This window comes from Rhododendron vialii, chromosome 6a (genome assembly GCF_030253575.1).
Source record: "Rhododendron vialii isolate Sample 1 chromosome 6a, ASM3025357v1".
NCBI lineage: Eukaryota > Viridiplantae > Streptophyta > Magnoliopsida > Ericales > Ericaceae > Rhododendron > Rhododendron vialii.
The window spans coordinates 22,666,418-22,684,755 of NC_080562.1; the positions used below are offsets into that span (position 1 = coordinate 22,666,418).

General features: G+C 37.1%; 1 protein-coding gene across 1 annotated transcript; it reads left to right on the top strand.

The window, feature by feature from the left end:
• Nucleotides 1–6,157: 6,157 nt before the first annotated feature.
• LOC131329435 (RHOMBOID-like protein 8) lies at nucleotides 6,158–10,354 on the top strand. Its single transcript, XM_058362537.1, has 6 exons — nucleotides 6,158–6,753; nucleotides 8,534–8,697; nucleotides 8,818–8,981; nucleotides 9,090–9,355; nucleotides 9,455–9,581; nucleotides 9,953–10,354. The coding sequence occupies exons 1-6, from the start codon at nucleotides 6,398–6,400 to the stop codon at nucleotides 10,073–10,075; spliced, it is 1,200 nt and encodes a 399-aa protein (XP_058218520.1). The 5' UTR covers nucleotides 6,158–6,397; the 3' UTR covers nucleotides 10,076–10,354.
• The last annotated feature ends 7,984 nt before the right edge of the window (nucleotides 10,355–18,338 follow it).

The window sequence follows — 18,338 nt, forward strand, 5'->3', positions numbered from 1 at the left end:
AAGAGCCAAAACGCCACAGTTTCATTGCACTGCAAGCCTGCAGTGCTTTTTTGCACTACAGAATCCCCCGCCCCAACCCGGTGATATGATTGTTCCCAAGTTGTCCAGGCGCTCACTCGAAGGAGGAAATGAGGATTTCATTCATTCTGTGACTGCAACGCTATAATCTCTCTTAAGTCTTATCTCCTCTCTCAGAGAAACAACTTTTTTTTTGTAGGCAAATTCTGAGAACCGCTCCGAAGGGCATATCCCACATTGGCTTCCACGCGCAAAAAAAGGACAATCCTCTGCTGCGAGTTTCAAAGAAAAACAGGCTTTCTCTCTCATTTGCTGGACTGATGTGCATTGTAAAGTAGATTTACGAAATTAACCCCACACCCTTTTTCCCCAATCTGGAGTGGACCCTCCTCCCTTCTGAAAAAGACCCTCGCCTTACTACAAAGAAGTGTTTGCTGTTGATAAACAAAAAATAATAATGACGTGTGTATTTCTAAAATAAAATAAAATCTATTGTACATTATTTCAATAAGGGGGGCGTTTCACTACTGCTAATATTTTTGGCAATAACTTATGTCATTTTACTATCTTATTCACATTAATCAACGAATTTTGATTTTCTAACATTTTGTTCACATTAATCAACTAATTTTTGTATTTTAGCATATTGTTTACACTAATCAACAACTTATTCACATTATTTCACTTACCATCAATAACTTTTTTGTTGATTGGAGATGGGTTGTATATGGTGTTGTATTTGAATTATTGTGAACCTAGACTTTTTGATCCCCATAGTCAAGCCCCTCAACTATGGGCTCCACATATATGTGAGGGGGTTCTGTTTTTTTTTTTGTCCGAAGAGGAGTTGTGTTTGAATTATTCTGTATCTAAACTTTTTGATACATATAGTCGGGTTGATTTTCTGATGCCCCTCCCGTCCCTCAACATGGCCCCATTTTACTTCCACCTTTTGATCTTCGCTTCCGTTTGGTTCGATGTAAAATATTTTACAATTTCAAAAAATAAACTTTAAATTTTCATTTTTCGGTGTTTGCGTACATGAAGAATATGTTCTAAAACAATGATGAATGACTAGATGGATGGCTGAAAAAATGTAATGCACGCAAGTGAAATTGGATTATATATACCAGAGAGAGAGAGATGGCTCAGAAAATTAGAGATTGGAGAGAGAGAGAGAGAGAGAGAGAGAGAGAGAGAGAGAGAGAGTGAATCACGATGACTGGGTAGTGGAAGGCGACGAGAGATGACACTGAAAATTGACTTACATATGTTTTGGGAGTAAGTTGTTTTATAATTTGTGCAACCAAACACTGAAAAATGAGAAAAATATTTTACAGGAAAATGTTTTACGGTCAAACAAACGGAGCCTTCGTTCCTCTTAGGGGAAAAGGAAAAAGTTGTGTAGCAACAGCATAGGATAAATTGGTCATTCAACCACAAATTGCCAGTGAATGTCAAAAAGTCTGCAAAACAATGGCACGTAGATTTAATTACTCGAAAAAAACACAATTTCGTACCGCTTCTGGATCGCCCAGTGAGTAGTTACTGGCAGAACCCTTTTTTTTTTATATCGGGATACCAAAAGTGGTAGTATTCTCTACGGTTTGTTTTTAATTTTTCGGCCATTTTCTGATCACACTTGGATGATCGGCTCCGTCCATTTTGTAGTTACTATATTTTTTCCACTTGATGTTCTCTTTTTCAGACTGTTCTTTTCTCTTACGTTAAATACTCAATTGCTAGGATAACCCACTCATTGATTAAACACTCCCTATTTGGTATTCGATTGGAACATTGGGGGGTCCAGTCCCTCAATGGATCACCAATCTTGCTTTTTTGTGTTGTTGGGTCCTCGAACCAGAATCAATAAAATTCTCTTCTTCCATGGCAGAAAAAAAGTGCACATTTTAATAGCAAAACCACCCTGCATTTTTTGGATCACGACATGTAAAAGAATGAAAAGTTTATGAGTGTACAAATAGGTACATAAGCGTTTTTAACCTATATCAAGTCTCAAAAAAAAATGATCCGAACCGGTCATTTTATTTAAAATAGTTTGTTTAAGATTCCTGTAAAAAAACAAACTCAATCCAATATCACACTCATTTCCACTACAACACTGAGCAATTTCAACCGACACAAAACCATTAAAAATGTTTTTGGAGTAATAAGAACGAGGTATGTGGTGCCCTTGATACATAACCATATCGTCTAACCAAACCTTGCAAAACTTGATTGCTGAATAAAGACGACAAGGGCAAGAAGTGAATTACAATTACTGTACAATATTCATACTAACAAACTGTTCATTTCTCTGTAATTATCTCGCCAACAAAAATAATACTACTAGCTAGTTCACAAAAATAAAATATATACTCAAGTATTGTTGGTGCAGGGAATACCATATTAACGAGTAGACAAATCCACTAATCTATTTACAGTATTCTAAACACAAGAGCACATACATCACCATGACACATAATATACCTTCAGTTTGACTAAAAATAAGATATTGCTAAAAATTTGCACTTTATGTGTCGTTTTGATGCGACACCTAGATATTTTTAAATTTGCTTTTTGCGTAGTTTTGATGCCGAAACCTAGCCAGTAGAAGGATCTAGTAACGCTGGATCTAGTTTTGATCAAAACTAATTTCCCCCCAAAAAAGTGATCATCAAATTAATTAAACCACTTCTCTCCTCCATATAATTAGCTTCAAGAAAGAAGGAAAGAAAGAAATAGCTTGTACATTTTTATATGGGGCTCTACGAGAGTGAACAAAGCAATTGATAACGTGGAGCTAGAAATAAGATCAATGCATTGAAAACAACAGGCTACTACGATCACCACATACTTAGTCAATTTAAAAACCATCATATTGAACTTTTTCCTAAAATTTGCAAGTAACCAAACGAATAAAAATAAAAGCAAATCTGATTGAGCTTTTTCCCCAATGTTTTGCTAGATTAAATTTAAATATTTGATGAGTTAACCAATCTGATTTATAGTATTTGCTTTGCAAATATAAAATTCAAAGAATATATCTAATTATACCACTCGCCACTAATTTTTCTGCAAAAGTGGTCATATTGCACTGCATCTTCAATGGCCCAAATCTCTTGCAAAACTAGTACTCCACTCAAAACTTTTACTTGGTAGCGTGATAGAGAACAATATGTTGGATGTTTTGTAAATGCTTTTATCGATACTGGATTGAGCTTATTTTTCTAAGGACCATAAACAAAGTATTTTAAACAAATGAGCAGCTCCTATCATTTTTTTGAGACCCAAAAAAAGTTTGTACGCGCTAGTACTATAGATTTTATGTATGTACCATTATCATGTAACGACCATTTAAAACAATCGTTATATGCATACAGATTAGGGGTGCACATATTGTGCAATCAGATATATTGTGGGGTCCAATTTCAGGTCTCACACAAATTATTTAAACGATTCATTAATTTAGACTGTAAAATATATTTTTAAGTGGTCCTAGAAAAATTCAGCTCAATCGAATAACTGTTTTTTTTGGGTCAATCGATAAGAGAGATTATTACATTATGTATGAATTACAAAGTACAAATTACGGGACACTGTATCAATTGTGTGAAAATTCACGAAATAACTAAGCCCAACAAATAACCAACAAAATAAATAAGCCCATTAAAAGCACTACAGTCACTATAAACCCAATCCATTACAAGTCTCATTAGGGGGAGAAATAATCCCAACACATATAAAGGGAAGAATATCCACAGGCATGTGAGAATACTAGAATTCCTGCCCTCATATCGAAATGCAAGAGTCTTGAGGCTTGACCAACTGAGTTAGCCATAGTTGATTAATCGGACAACTGTAAGCTTGATCTTATTTTTCAATTATTCATTCAGAATTTAGATCCAACATTCATTCTGAATAAAAAAATGACAGATTGGATCAAGTACTTACATTTATCCGATTAAGTAGTCTTTTTTTTTTGAAAGCCCCCTCAAAAAAAATATTAAATTTAATGAACAGCTCAGATAATTTGTGTGGGCGACTGAAAGTTGGCCAACAATGCATCTGTGCACTCCTAATTTGTACGGGTAGAATTTTTGCATTTTAAAAAATGATTTGTACAACATACAGATACTATTATCATGCCAAGGTTGAAAATTTCATTGCCATCCAAATGAATTCGTGGGTTCTGTGGGTCCCAAGAGGGGCGACTTGTTTTGTTTGTGAGAGCTTTACCAAATTAATCTTCCAACTGGAACAAGAACCCACAGAGGCAAAATTTGCTTTGTTTTTTATTAAATGCAAAGCACGTTTACCCTTATACTAATTGGGGATTACTACCTTGCAACTTGCATTTAAACAAATGAAGAAATTAAAAGCTTCCCACGTTTCTTGGCTTAGGGTAATTCCATAAGCCATTGAAATTATCAACCATCGCGTGGGTCTGTCGACTTCTCCTGTCCTTTTCGCTTCCAATTCCTAAAGCAATTTCTTCTAACTGGATAGTGATTGGTGCAATTGGAACTTTGAAATTAAGGAATTGGATTTCAATGGCCGGTGCTGTTCCGCTTTCTTTTTAAACTTTTGTTTTTCAAAAAGAATATAATTTTAAACTCAAATATAATAAAAATAAAAAATAAAAATTTTCAAATTTTTTTTTGCACCGTTTAAAAGATCTCAATGAAATCTATCAAACAAGATCTATATTGGTAGAAAAATTATTTGTGTAAACACATAATTTTTGAACTTGAAATTGTCTCCTTTTTTTAAAAATTCATTTTCTTAGAAACCGAAACGACGAATTTTGAAGTTTCTCAGCCCATGACTTTCTAAACATTCTTGTAGGTCCAATTCTAACCAGTATCGAAACACACTGACTGCCTTGTTTTTTCCCGGTTCTACCTTCAAAAGGATTGGAAATTCCGTCTGGTACATTAGAAAAGAAAAAAGGAAGGAGAAGAAAGCATTAGCCAATCGAGAACAAAAAACAGAAAAGAAAATATAGCGGTATTTTTTTTTTATTCTCGCTCTCTCTGTTTGGATAATATAAGAGAAAATAAAGAAGAGAACTGTGGTTCAAATCCCGACAGTGGTGGTAATGGTTAATTATCTGACGAAGGAAGAGGGTGGCAGCGGCAATCCAATGACAAATTAGATCAATTGGCTGGTCGGTCTCGTTGCCACGGTTGTTTGGGTTTTCAACCAATGTGAGTTTTCTTTTGTCCGTAAGAGTGCGAATGGGGTGGCGTATCCTTTGGCTAGGAGAGGTAATTGTAGTTTGTGTGTAGCTTTTCTAGTCCTCTGATTAAGGACAGAAGCTACTTCTACGTGATTATCTTCTGTATCTCTGTTTCCTATCAATAAATCTAATTACTCCGTACCATTTTGGCCAAAATTTTATTTTTTACATTTTTGCATGAAACTCCAGTTTTCCTTAACGATTGGTGAGGTATAGTTTAGCGTTAAACACTTTTTCGCTTGCCCATAATCCTTAGATAATTTCATACAAGGTTACTTATTTAGAAAATTTTATAAGCCCATTCATTTCAATAAACTAGGATTTGGTTGGAAAAGTCCCCATAGCCCTTTAGTGGGGCAATAAAGCTACGAGTACATATGAGTTTGTACATATCATGTATATATGAGTTTTGTGGGGTTCATCTCGGATCCCCCCAAGGATGATTCGAACCGTCTATTATTTTGAAAATATTTTTTATGGAGCTTTTTAAAAAATCAGCTCAACCCGATATCGTTAAGGATTTTTTTTTGAATTTGTGGGTGCAAAATTATTAACTGCTTAGTTTCACTCATACAAATTCAGAAAAAATCCTTAGCGATATCGGGTTGAGCTAATTTTTTACAGGGCTCCATAAAAAATTGTTTTTAAAATAATAGACGGTTCAAATCATCTTTATGAGATCCGAGGTAGGCCCCACAAAACCCATATGTACATAATATGTATATTGCATATGTACACATAACAGTACTTTGGGTGGGGCTAAACATAATTCTAACACCACCTAATGTGATGGGACCTTAGCTTTGGTCTCCACATAAGTGCAGTTGAGTTCCCTACAGATAGTGATGTGGTGTGACGGAATAATACTTCATGACGATCTAGGAAGGTAACTCGTATTATACCTACACTTCTTGTTCACCAAAAAAAAAGGGTAAAGAAAATGGGCTCAATTACACCTTTTGTGTGTATTTGGGCCGAGCCTAGCCCAGGTTTGACGTAGCCCATGTACCCGTTTATTAGCTGTGATGATTTCCCGCCAAGAATAACCGTCTTCAAGAGGGAGTAAAAATCACTCACTTCCCATTCTCAACCGTCTCTCTCTCTCCTACACCAACTTGCATTTTCTCGGCAAAATCAATGGCACAGACCACCGCCAAGGACCACACCCACATTGAAATAAACCTCAAGACGCCGCCACCACCGCCACAGCCCCGCCTCTCCATCGACTGCTCTGCTGCGGGCCAATTCGGGAAAGAACAGAGCCAGAGGGTGCCCTTCTTCAAAACCCTGTACTCGCAGCAGAGGAGGACCAAGAGAGAGGACGCTTGGGTCATCTCCCTTTTCGTCATTTTCCACCTCGTGGCTTTCGTGGTTACCATCATCGTCAACGATTGCTGGCGAAACTCCCACCACGATTGCGCTCTTAAACCCCTCGGAATGTTCTCGTTTCAGCCCCTTTCCGAGAATCCCCTACTTGGCCCCTCTGCTTCAGCGTAAGTTATTTTCTCTGTTCCTGCTTATTCATTATTGTTCTTGTTTGATATTTTCTTGTGAAAATATGTGTGTGATTGGGTTGATTTTGGATTATTTCCTCTGGGTTTCTTGTGTATTATTATACCTTCGTTTCGTTTTCAAGAAAACCAAGGAAAGTAAATGGGAGTTTATTGTTTATTGATTTGGGTTTGGTGCATTTCTTGAAATTGGGTTTTCTGGAAGAAAATTATTACCCATGAGTTTTTTCCGTACCCATGTTCTATTGAGAATCAGAAACCTCCAAGATTCAGAGCCTTCTGTATTATTCCCTCATTTTCCAAGTGTTCAAACCGAGCATTTCGTAGATTTTAACTAGATCTCTTTGGCCATAGTGTGCTTCGTATCCATTTTTCCTCGTTAGTTCACTTAATTAGGGGTGTTTTCTTCCTGATGTAGTGTGAACTAGGGTTTCTGAAAACCTTTTTTTTTTTTTTTTTTTGTTTCAATGCATTGGTTTGTTGGTCTTTTAAATCTTGAGATATCTGAAAAAACGAAGTACCGGCGATGGATGGTTATTGTTGACGCTCTCAGTTTTGGGGGATTTTCCGTTTCACTGAGAAAATAACATATAAAGAGTTAGCTAATTATATTGTCAGACTTTATTGGGGTAAGGTAAAAATCTCTTAGAAACTGCTTATGCTTTCGGTAAGTTAATGTTAAATCTCCTTCCTAGCAGCTACACAACAAGAACCCAAGTGATCAATAGACTTCCAATGAGAAGGAAAGCAGTGTTGTACAGTCTTAACCATATATTTTCAGCTCTAACTTTGGCTTCAACAATACATACCCATAATACGCAGCTTTTCCTTGAGAACCAAGGACCTAACTTCTTTTTGTTTTAACGGGTCTGAATATTCCAGGAGGCTAACTTAATCATTTAGAACCAGAACCACCCTTGCCACCACCCTTTCTTTGGGGAGCTCCGCCTCTGCCCTTTCCTTTCCCTTTCTTCTTAGGAGCTACAACCATGGAGGACTGCGAACCCTCCTCAAATTCAGCTTCAGAAGGGAGATCACCAGAAGAAGGAAGCAAACTATCAAGGCCTGTAGAGAGCCCCTCCATCAAATTAACCCTTTCCACCCCTGGGTTAGCAGTAGGGGAACATCCAACAAGCTTGCCATAAGTAAGCTCGAGATCACCAGAACCACCTTTGCTATTTGAAATACCAATAACCATATTAACAGCCATCAACTTATCAGCGGGGTTAGACACGCCTTATTTTACCAGATTCATCACTTTCCAGAGTAGAGAAGATATTCTGAGATAAAACCCCATCACCACCAGATTTACCACTAGCATTAGAAGCAGCTGTACACTTCACTACCCAAAACTGTTTCTGTCCACCCTGTCCTCTTTCAGAAACACTAGGAGCCTCACTAGAAGAACAAGTAGAATGACCAAAAATTTTGCATGAAGCACATCTTAAAGGTTTCCAAGGGTATTTAACCTTAATCTACACTACTTTGTCAGCAGAAACTTGAAAGTCAAAAGTAGAGGGAAGAAGAGCATCAAAGTCAATTTCAACACATATTCTAGCAAAGCTGAGCCTAGTGCAGTTTTCAGTCACTTTTAAAGGTTTACTAGTGCAGTTTTCTTGCAAGTTTAACACATTATATATGTAATCTGATGTTGGCATGACAAAGAACTCACTTTTTTAGCTTTGATTATTTTTCAGATGCCCTAAAGGTGAAAGTCTCTATGTGCTGCTAATTAGTAAACCACATTTTCTTGCTATGGCAGGCTTGATGAAATGGGGGCCCTTCGCCGGACATTTTTGACAAAACATCACCAAGTTTGGCGTCTTTTCGCAAGCCCATTGTTGCATGCAGGGGTTGTCCACCTTATCATCAACCTTTCCAGTATCATCTTTGTTGGAATTCACTTGGAACAAGAATTCGGACCACGTAATATAAGCATTCCTTTTTTGGTTGTTTCATTTTGCTGTAACATGATTGAGGAATCTTAACTTTTCCCGGACAATGAATCACCTTCTTGTTATCCTTTTTTGGCTTCTGTTTTGGCAGTAAGAATTGGAATTATCTACATACTATCTGGTTTCAGTGGTAGTTTGGTGGCTGCACTATTTCTGGAAGACAGGCCATCAGTTACTTCTTCCGGCGCTCTATTTGGATTACTTGGTGCCATGCTATCAGGGCTTCTCCGGAACTGGAATTTCTACAGCAACAAGGTTCTTCAGCCTTTTCTGTGCCAAAACATAATTCAATTAATAAAAGGAAAGATGATAGAGTTATATTAACATAGCTATCTCAGAATAATGTTTTTTGGTTCTATGCAGTTTGCAGCTATTGTAGCCATTCTATCTATCTCGGTGATCAATCTTTTGCTTGGTTTGCTACCTTATGTGAACAATTTTGCAAATATTGGAGGATTTATATCTGGTTTCCTTCTTGGGTTGGTGCTCCTATTCAGTCCCCGGCTTGCGCAAATGCCTCATAGTAAAGGAGGTTTATTTGATAATGAGGTCACATTTTCTGTCAAACTCAGACAGAAACTGGATAGGCCTAAGCTGAGGAGTGTTTCTCTTGTTATATTCAGTCTTTTGTGAGTTTTAACTTTTCGTTTCTGCGACTCGTTATTATTTGTAATTGTATATTATACTTTTTTATGGTATCTAATGAGAAAGTCCCCTTCTATGTGCAGACTTGCTGGAGTAATCGTTGCAGTTATTCATGGCATAAATGTGAACAAGTGCTGTGGCTGGTGTCGTTATGTCGACTGTGTCCCCTCCAAATGGTGGAGTTGCAATGACAAACAAATGTATTGTGAGGTACTGTCTTTGTTTTTGGGAAGAAAAAGTCGTTATTTTCAGGAGACAAACATCTTTAGCGAGTGCAATTGTGGCATCAAATGCATTTTCCACTGTATTGTTCTTTCAAATGACTAATCGCTCTCACAACCAGAAGAAAAGACAAGAGAATTCAACACGCACCCACACGCACATAAAATATCCCCCTTGATGTCATTGATGTTTGTTTACTGTCTGTACTTTCTTCCTGCTTTTCAGAAGACTGGACGTAATTTTCGAGCAAAGATTGCTAAAACAGTTTATAACATGTCTAGAACTCAATCTCTCATAAACAATTACCTCAACTGCAGTCTTTTTTATGGTTCGTTTAATTAATCTAAGTCTTTTTGCAGAGGGCAGAAAGCGAAGGGAGGTTAACTTTGACTTGCAATGGGAGTGACAAGTTCAGGGTTTTCCCCTTCACTGGCATTAAAAAGGCACGGATTGAGGACTTGTGCAATCTGATATGCTCTTAGAATAAGCTAGTGAATTTCCAAGCAACTTGGTTTGTATATTTTTTTTTCTCTTTCTAGTTTTAGAAAAACATTTCCTGGAGAGCTTCAGTGATGTGTTTGGATGTCATAATACACATTGAAAATCCCTCTGGCCATACATGAGTTGTAATGGTGCTTCATGAACTTCATTCCTGAACGAAAACTCCAGGATTCTCTTTCTATTTTGATTTTGGATTTGTGAAGAGGTTTGTCAAGGGAAACAAAGAAGATAGGAAAATTTGAAGGTGACTTTGTTCTAAATGTGCACTGGCGAGAAAGTTTGTCTTACCGGCAACAAATTGCTTTGCTTCTACTTTCAAATTTGCATCTCTCATATGGACAAAATCTTTAGATGAATTTTTTTTCTTTTTGGCAAAATTCTTGGGATCAATGTTGTGAATGTGACATTTAAATTTAGCATTAAATTCAGCACTGAATATTCAAGCTGGTAATGGCAGAGGTCTCTAATCTCTATCTTGGCCTACCATCCATTATTGGAAAATCAGAACAAGCAGTGTTTGCTTATGTTAAAGATCGAGTTCTAGCTAAGCTAAAGAGTTGGAAATTGTCTACTTTGAATCTAGCAGGCCGGGAAGTTCTTCTAAAATCTATTGCACTTACTATGCCAAATTATGTAATGCAGTGCTTTTTATTACCCAAAGGATTCTGTCGGGATCTTTGCAAAGCCATTTGTAAGTTCTGGTGGTGTAGCAAAGAGGGGAAAAACAAGCTGCATTGGGTTAGCTTAGCACTCTTTGTAAGAGCAAGGCGGAGGGAGGTTTGGGACTTACACTCTTTCAACCTAGCTTTTTTGGCGAAACAAGGATGGCGCTTGCTCCAAGATCATAACTTACTTTTTCACAAAGTATTCAAGGGCAAATACTATCCCCATTCCTCTTTTTGGAAAGCCCGTTGTGTCGTTAATGCATCCTGGGCTTGGAAAAGTATTGTAGCAGGTAGGAAAATTCTTCAGAAAGGTTGGCGATGGCGGGTGGGAGACGGCCGAAGTATTAATGTTTGGACAGATCCATGGCTGCCCCGTTCTTTTTCGTTTAAAGTTCTCAGCCAACCAAATATGAATCTCAACGGCTCACATCAGATTTCCAAAGTTTCTGACCTTATAAACAGCGATCTACACAGGTGGAAGGAAGATCTCGTCAAAGAAGTTTTTTGTGAGGATAATGCTAGAACAATCCTTGCTATACCAGTTAGCAAAATCTTTGAATTTCAACAGAAATATGAAGGAGAAAGGATAATCTAGCACAAGATCATCATCCAGCACAGGTTGGAAAACAGTGTGGAGACTTTGAGTTCCCGCTAAGGTACGTCATTTTATTTGACGCTATTTACACAATGCCTTAGCCGTGCTTGATAACCTGAATCGTTGACATCTTGATGTTAATCTCACCTGCCCCCTTTGCCGCAAGGGGCCTGAAACTGTTGAGCATGTTATCTTTCAATGCAAGCTAGCTAGAAGTGTATGGAAATTGGCACCACTCCCGTTTGCGTATGCTGTTGATTGGGATCATTTGAACATTGGTGGACATTAATGTGTTTGAGTACGTTGCGGGCTGATGGTGGAATTAAGAAGGAGATTGGACTTGTAGCTTTTCTTTGCTGGTCACTATGGAAAGCTAGAAACAAGGACCATTTTGAAAACCAATCTCGTGACCCATCAACCATACTTGAGCAAGGTTTAGCAGGTTGGCAAGAACTATTATTAATTTTTTTTGGTAATCAACGATGCAACTACGATTACGAATTAAAAATAAGTCTGGGGTATAGAGTCTTGATGTAATTGAAATATCAATAAAGATGATACAACATTAAAAGAAATAAAGCCCTACTCGTGGGACAATGCATTCCTTTGCTAGCGAATCGGCACATCGATTAGCCTCCCGATAATTATGCTTGAGGTTCACCACCGCGAATCCCTCCAACAAAAACCTGCAATCAGTAATCAGATTACTCAAAGGATGAGCATTTGCTCGAGTCTGGTCTTGAAGGACATTGGTCACTACAATAGCATCGGTACACACGCAATAGCATCAGTACACACAATAATATTGGAAAAATTGCAATCTTTGTCTAACTTAAGGTCATCCCTTAAGCCCCAAAGCTCAGCCGCCAAAACTGTACAAATCTCAATCTTCCTTTGGAAACCCAGAATAAATGCCCCATTGTGATCTCAAATAAGACCCCCTACGCCGCATTGCCATGTGCATCCACAAAACCATTTGTGTTAATCATCAATGTACCATGTAAAGGGGTCCCAACCAACCAATAGAGTGGTTGCTCGGGTATCCCGCTTCAAAACATGCACTGTAAAAAATCATTCCAAAGACCGAGCCAAAACATCAACGTGGGTATAAAACTTTGTTCCAGTGGATCATTAGGCGTTTAAGACCGAAAGAGAAACTTATTCCGGTGGCTCCAAATGCACCATCAAGCCAAAGGAAAAATAATTGCCCAAGGAATGCCCAAAGAATGGACACAATGAGAATGGCAATTGGATTGGAGCCACAGTGGAAGGGGCTGAGAGAAAAAGAGGGAGCTAGAAGATGAAGGAAGGATACAATTCCAGACGGAACGAGCAAATGGACAGTCACGAAAGACATGGAGATTACTCTCAACAATATTTGGACAATGCATGCAAAAGGGTTTGGAACAATAATTCTAGAAAACAGATTATCCTTGGTGGCGAGACCTCCGTGCGCAACTAACCAAATAAAATGGACAATACGCGGATTAGCACAAAGTTTTACTGCCCGTTCAAGGACTGCTCGGCGATGATGGTGAGGGAGGAGGAGGTTGTGATCAGGGATTCCGTCAGGGAGTGAAGGATCCGGTTACAGGGATTCCATATCCTCCATTTTTGTTGATTGATCGGTTGATTTCAGGGTTTGTGATCTAGTTTTGGGGAAGATATGTGGGGTTTGTTGAGAGGGAGATACTGAAATTGGAGTTATAAGAGCATCTCCGGCCTTCACCTATATTTTTTCTTAAATTTAAGCCAAATTTTGGGTAAAAATCCATTTTGGGTAGACACGTTTTCAACCATCAAACCCAAATTTTACACATCTCCATTTTTCTCTCTCTCTAACTAGCCGTTGGAGAAATGGGTCAAGGCAAAAGTTGTCTCAAATTTGAGCAAAAAAATGGGTAAAACCTAAAATGGGGAAATGTTTGGGTCAAAGATTGGAGAGAGATTTGTTGTGATTTTTGCCCAATTTTTAAATTTGAGTCTGAAAATGGGTCAAGACTGGAGATGCTCTAAGAGATGGTGACGGCGGTGTTTGGTGGTGGCGGTGGTGGGGAAGAGGCGCAGAAAATGTGGAGGTGGGTGGTGATGTTGGTTGGGATTTGAATTGAGAGATTTTTTTCGCCAAAATGAGGCAAATATTAGGGACAATATTGAAACATTATACAACTTCAAACCGAACTTAGGTGAAAGTAGTAACGGTTCTCAACAGAACCCTAACGGAAGGGGTATACGAGATAATAAAACATGAGGGAGTCTCTCCGTAGGGAAATTATAAGAGGGTGTAAGCAAGACAAAGAGGTATTTAACCCTTAACTAATTTAGTTTTTCTTTTAAAATCTGTACATGACATGGAAACTTAACTTTTCACTTTTACTCTATGCACATATGTACTCCATTCGTCCCTAAATAAATGTTCAGTTTCACTTTTCTCATTTTTTTTAAATTAGTTATATTTTTTAATTTATATCGTTTTTCATAAGTTTGTCTAATAAAATCAATTAAGATTTATCAAATAAGATCCATATTGCATATAAAAATAATATAATTTGAAAGATATAAATGATTTTTTAAAATGTCCGAAATAGTAACATGGACATTTATTTAGGGATGAAGGGAGTATCTGGTATGGCTTAATAAGCCACTTGGTTTTTTTGTTACTTTATTCTATGTTTTTCCCGTTTTTGAGATTTGCGTTAAATTTTTGTAAATTATTAATTTATCTCGACGAGAAAAATTCAAAAAGTAAAAGTATGATCCAAACTGAAAGTTCAAAAAAAATCATAGGTCACATACTCGAGTCACAAAAGTAGATAGGGTCTCCGATTACAGGCTAAGAGCATGTACACCAATGATTTGGTAAAATACCATGTCAATAGTTCACAATTCCAATTTAGCTATCACTTTTTTCTTTCACAACTACACTAGAGCCCATTCCAGAAACCTTCTTAAAAAATAAGCAGTTTATTTCACATTTTCAAACTCAAAAATAATATAAATAAAAAATAATTTTTCAAATTTTTTTGCATCGTTTAAAAGATCTCGATGAGATCTTTCAAACAAGATTCATATTGCATATTTTTTAGATTTCAATAAATCCATAATTTTTGAGCTTGAAATTGCCTTCTTAAAAAATAAGGACTTTTTTTCCATTCTGGAACGGGCTAATACTATCTATTTTACCTAACACCAATAAAAATATACATTCTTCCACTTTTTCCCTTTATCAATTTTTTTCCCCTGAGTTTCTTCCCTTTTTGTGTGCTGAAAACTGGGTTTTTATCAAATTGATTTGTGGGTAGTGGAGAACCAAGTCCGTTTCTTTTTTCCACCAGACTGTGGTCGACGGAGTTGAAAGCTCTTCTCGTCAAGATAGAAGAGTTTTGTCTGGTCAAAATGGAGTTTCGACCACTTTGATTTTCCGGCAGATCTCTCATCAAAATCAAACCCATAGGAAAGCATGATTCAAACATGGGAAGAATTTTGTTTCACGGTGATGAGCACTGGTTGAGAGAGAGAGAGAGAGAGCGGGGGGGGGGGGGGGAGAGAGAGAGAGAGAAGAGAACGAGAGATTGGTATGGAAGAAAGAGAAAGAATAATATTTTAATACTTACCTTATGAACAGTTGTTCTCTAGAAATAGAGGAGTACTATTCATAAATGGAAAATACCTCTCTGTTTAGCTAATCTGCTGCAGCCCTCTTTTTTTGTCTTGAATATGTAAAATAGCTAAAAAAGGTAATTTTGCTACTCTGGTAAACTTGCTCTAAGGTTGCCGACATCTAACTCTTTTCCAAACTCCGCGTTAGCAGGCGTAACATGTATTGGGTAGCCTCTTTTTTTTTTCTCGGCTTGGTAGTTTTTTTTTTTCTCGACAAAAAAGAATTATATATATTCAAAAACTCGAAAAGGACTTCGAGGATAGGAGATGAAGATAAAAACATCAAAGGGAAATGCTATGTACCCGAAATTGAGACCCATAAATTACTCGGGATAATAACACTTCAATCAAAAATAATAACACCTTGGTCCTTCACCCATAAAAGGTCGTGGCCCCACCCACTAATGGTGTCGAAGAGATTCAGTGAACTCGCTTTGGTGACAACAGGTGGGTGACCATCAGTCTACACCTATCGAACAATTCTACCGCACGCGTGCGATGCTCATTCCGAATTTCATAAAAATACAGAAAAATATCCATAAATTCTAAAATAATTTTTTATGGGGTCCCGTAAAAAATCATATCCAACAGATATCGGTGAGCGTTTCTTCCGAATTCATAGGATGAAATTGAATAGTTGAGCAGTTCGCCCCTACGAATCTGGAAAAAATACTTACGATTCTGGTTGGAGCTGATTTTTTATAAGGTCCCATAAAAATTATTTTAGAATTTATAAATAATTTTTATATTTTTGTGGGATCCAGAGTGGGTCGCACACGCATTCGGTAGAAATGTGTGGTAGAATTGTTCGGTAAGGCTGGGGTGACTATGGGTCAAGCAGGCGGCTGGGTGACAACAGATGACTTTTGGCCCAAAGGCTTAAAAAAAAAAGGGAAGAGAAATAAGTATTCAGGATGGGTTTGGATTGAAAAGTTAAATAATTTTTTTTTTGTCTTTATTTAAATTTTTTTTTGCATAAAACTACTTGTTGATTTATCTCGATGAGAAGAATCGGAAAAGTAATTTTTTTTTAATTGAGGACTTATAATTTTTTAAATAAAAACAAAAATAAGTCAATAAGACAACATTTTGTACTTATTTTGTCTTTTTAAAAAAAATTAAATTATGAATTTCGATCAAAATTTTATGTTTTTTCGATTCATCTTGCCGAAACGAATCAATAAATCACAAAATTTTGACGCGTGTGATAGAATTGTTCAATAGGTGTAGACTGACGGTCACCCACCTATTGTCACCAAAGTGAGTCACTAATCTTTTTGACACCATTAGTGGATGGGGCCACAACCTTTTATGGGTGAAGGACCAATGTGTTATTATTATGGACTAAAATGTTATTATTCCGGGTAATTTATGAGTCTCCAATTCCGGGTAAGTAGCATTTCTCAAAGGGGCGACTATTTGTAGCTCCGTATTTTTTCCTTTAGCCCGTTAAAATTTTCTAATTATACTTGACAGTCAGTTACTGAAATTGAGATACATTTTCAGCATATAATTACCGAAATATAATATTTTTTTCAACAGCTATTTATCGAAAATGTATGTTCGGCAGTTGTTTACCGAAGGTTGAACATATTTTCGACATGTAGTTACCGAAATATAATCTTGTTTTCAACAGCTATTTACCGAAATATTATGTATAATTTTCAACACCTATTTACCAAAATATAGTGAACTAAGAGAGAAAATACAGGGCTGCGAATAGTCGCCCCCTTTCCCAAACATCAAACAAGAAGGTCAGATGATAAAAAATAGAAAATGAAAATAGAACCAAAAACAGAGCCACAGCAAATGCAACTTAAGGCTAAATTTTGGTTGGTGCCTTAATTACTCCTCAGCCGCACAAACAACGCACAGTTCTGTGACATGATGTAGACGACAACAGAAATGATTCCCGCCACGTATCGTTTTTATTCTATTTTGGAAAATTCTAAAATCAGCCCAATGGGCTGACGATAGTAGGTGTGTGAATGTGTATTAAAAGATTTAAAAAGTGCACAGAAATACGTGTTTTTCTTGTCTTTTAGTGTGTTTATCGTCAGCCCGCCCAGTGGGCTGACAATAGCAAAACCGTTCTATTTTTTGTCCGATTCACAGCCGCTACACGACTATTACAGCCGGATCAAGTGTTCTGGCAACAAAAATAGTTTGAAAAAGTTCACTGTCATGCCACCCAGTTCCCGCTATGTATCATTCAATACTTCCACTAACGGTACTGTTATCGTTACCACTATTTAAAACCTAGTGCCTGAGCACTTGAAGTGACCATAACAGTCACTAGTGGCGGAGGTACCTTGGGGCCCGAGGTAGACCCGGCCCCCTGGAACCCCTTCCGAGTTCCCGAGATTTAAAATTTTTATTTTGTATACACCTAATTTTGAATATTATTGATAATTATTCATGTACAACTATTTATAATCTTAATAATTTTGGTTTGATTTGATAAAAACCCGGTTATTTTACAATCTCATTTATCAAGTTTTTTTCATAAATAAAAAATAATCACGTAACTATTGAAATTGCGTAAAGAAAAAAATAAAATAATTGGTATATTTTAACTGCATTAGGGTAAAATCATTTCAACATACAAATGTAATGTATTGAAAAAATAAAAAATTTATGATATAATAAGTTTGCGTTCTGATTAAAGATATACCTCTAATACTTCGGCCCCCCTCGGGTCAAAATTCTGGATCCGCCACTGACAGTCATATATCAAACGTAGTGGTAGTGAAGTAGGCAAAAAATCCGATACGAGCTGATACACTTCGGGTATGACTGATACTCTTTGAAGGTCTCTCCACGTTTTTCTTTTCTTTTTGATTTCAATTTTATTCTTTATGATAATGGAGTTTTATTTTGGTGATAAAACAAAAATTGGGGTGTAACGGTATCGGAGGGGCCAAAAAACCCATAGCGGCCACTGTTTAAAATTACAGTTGGACCCTTTTAACATTAGCATTATTAAATTCAAGTCCGTGAAAAGTATAGTTGCGTTTCTGCTAGTTATTTTGAGAGCAATTGCCGCAACAGGTCGATAACAAGGACCAAAATAACTCCCAAATTCTTGTCACCAACATATACTCCTTTCCATTATTCCAGCGTTTCTTTGATAAAAATTTGAATCATTTTCACGCAGTACATAATATAAGAGGGTCAAGGGTTTAAATAGCGGTAGCGGATTGCATAGCCGTAGCAGTGTAGCGGCAACGAGAGTGTCGAATGATATGTAGTACTGTAGTAGAAATCAAGTGTAGCGATCGTGAACTTTTTAAAATCATTTTTGGTGCCAGAGCACCTGAAGCG

Bases quoted from the DNA above. Each gene is read 5' to 3' on its own strand.
- LOC131329435 (XM_058362537.1), top strand. From the start codon at position 6,398: ATGGCACAGACCACCGCCAAGGACCACACCCACATTGAAATAAACCTC. The intron at 6,754-8,533 runs GTAAGTTATTTT...TTGCTATGGCAG, and splicing joins CTTGGCCCCTCTGCTTCAGC to GCTTGATGAAATGGGGGCCC. The intron at 9,582-9,952 runs GTACTGTCTTTG...GTCTTTTTGCAG, and splicing joins ACAAACAAATGTATTGTGAG to AGGGCAGAAAGCGAAGGGAG.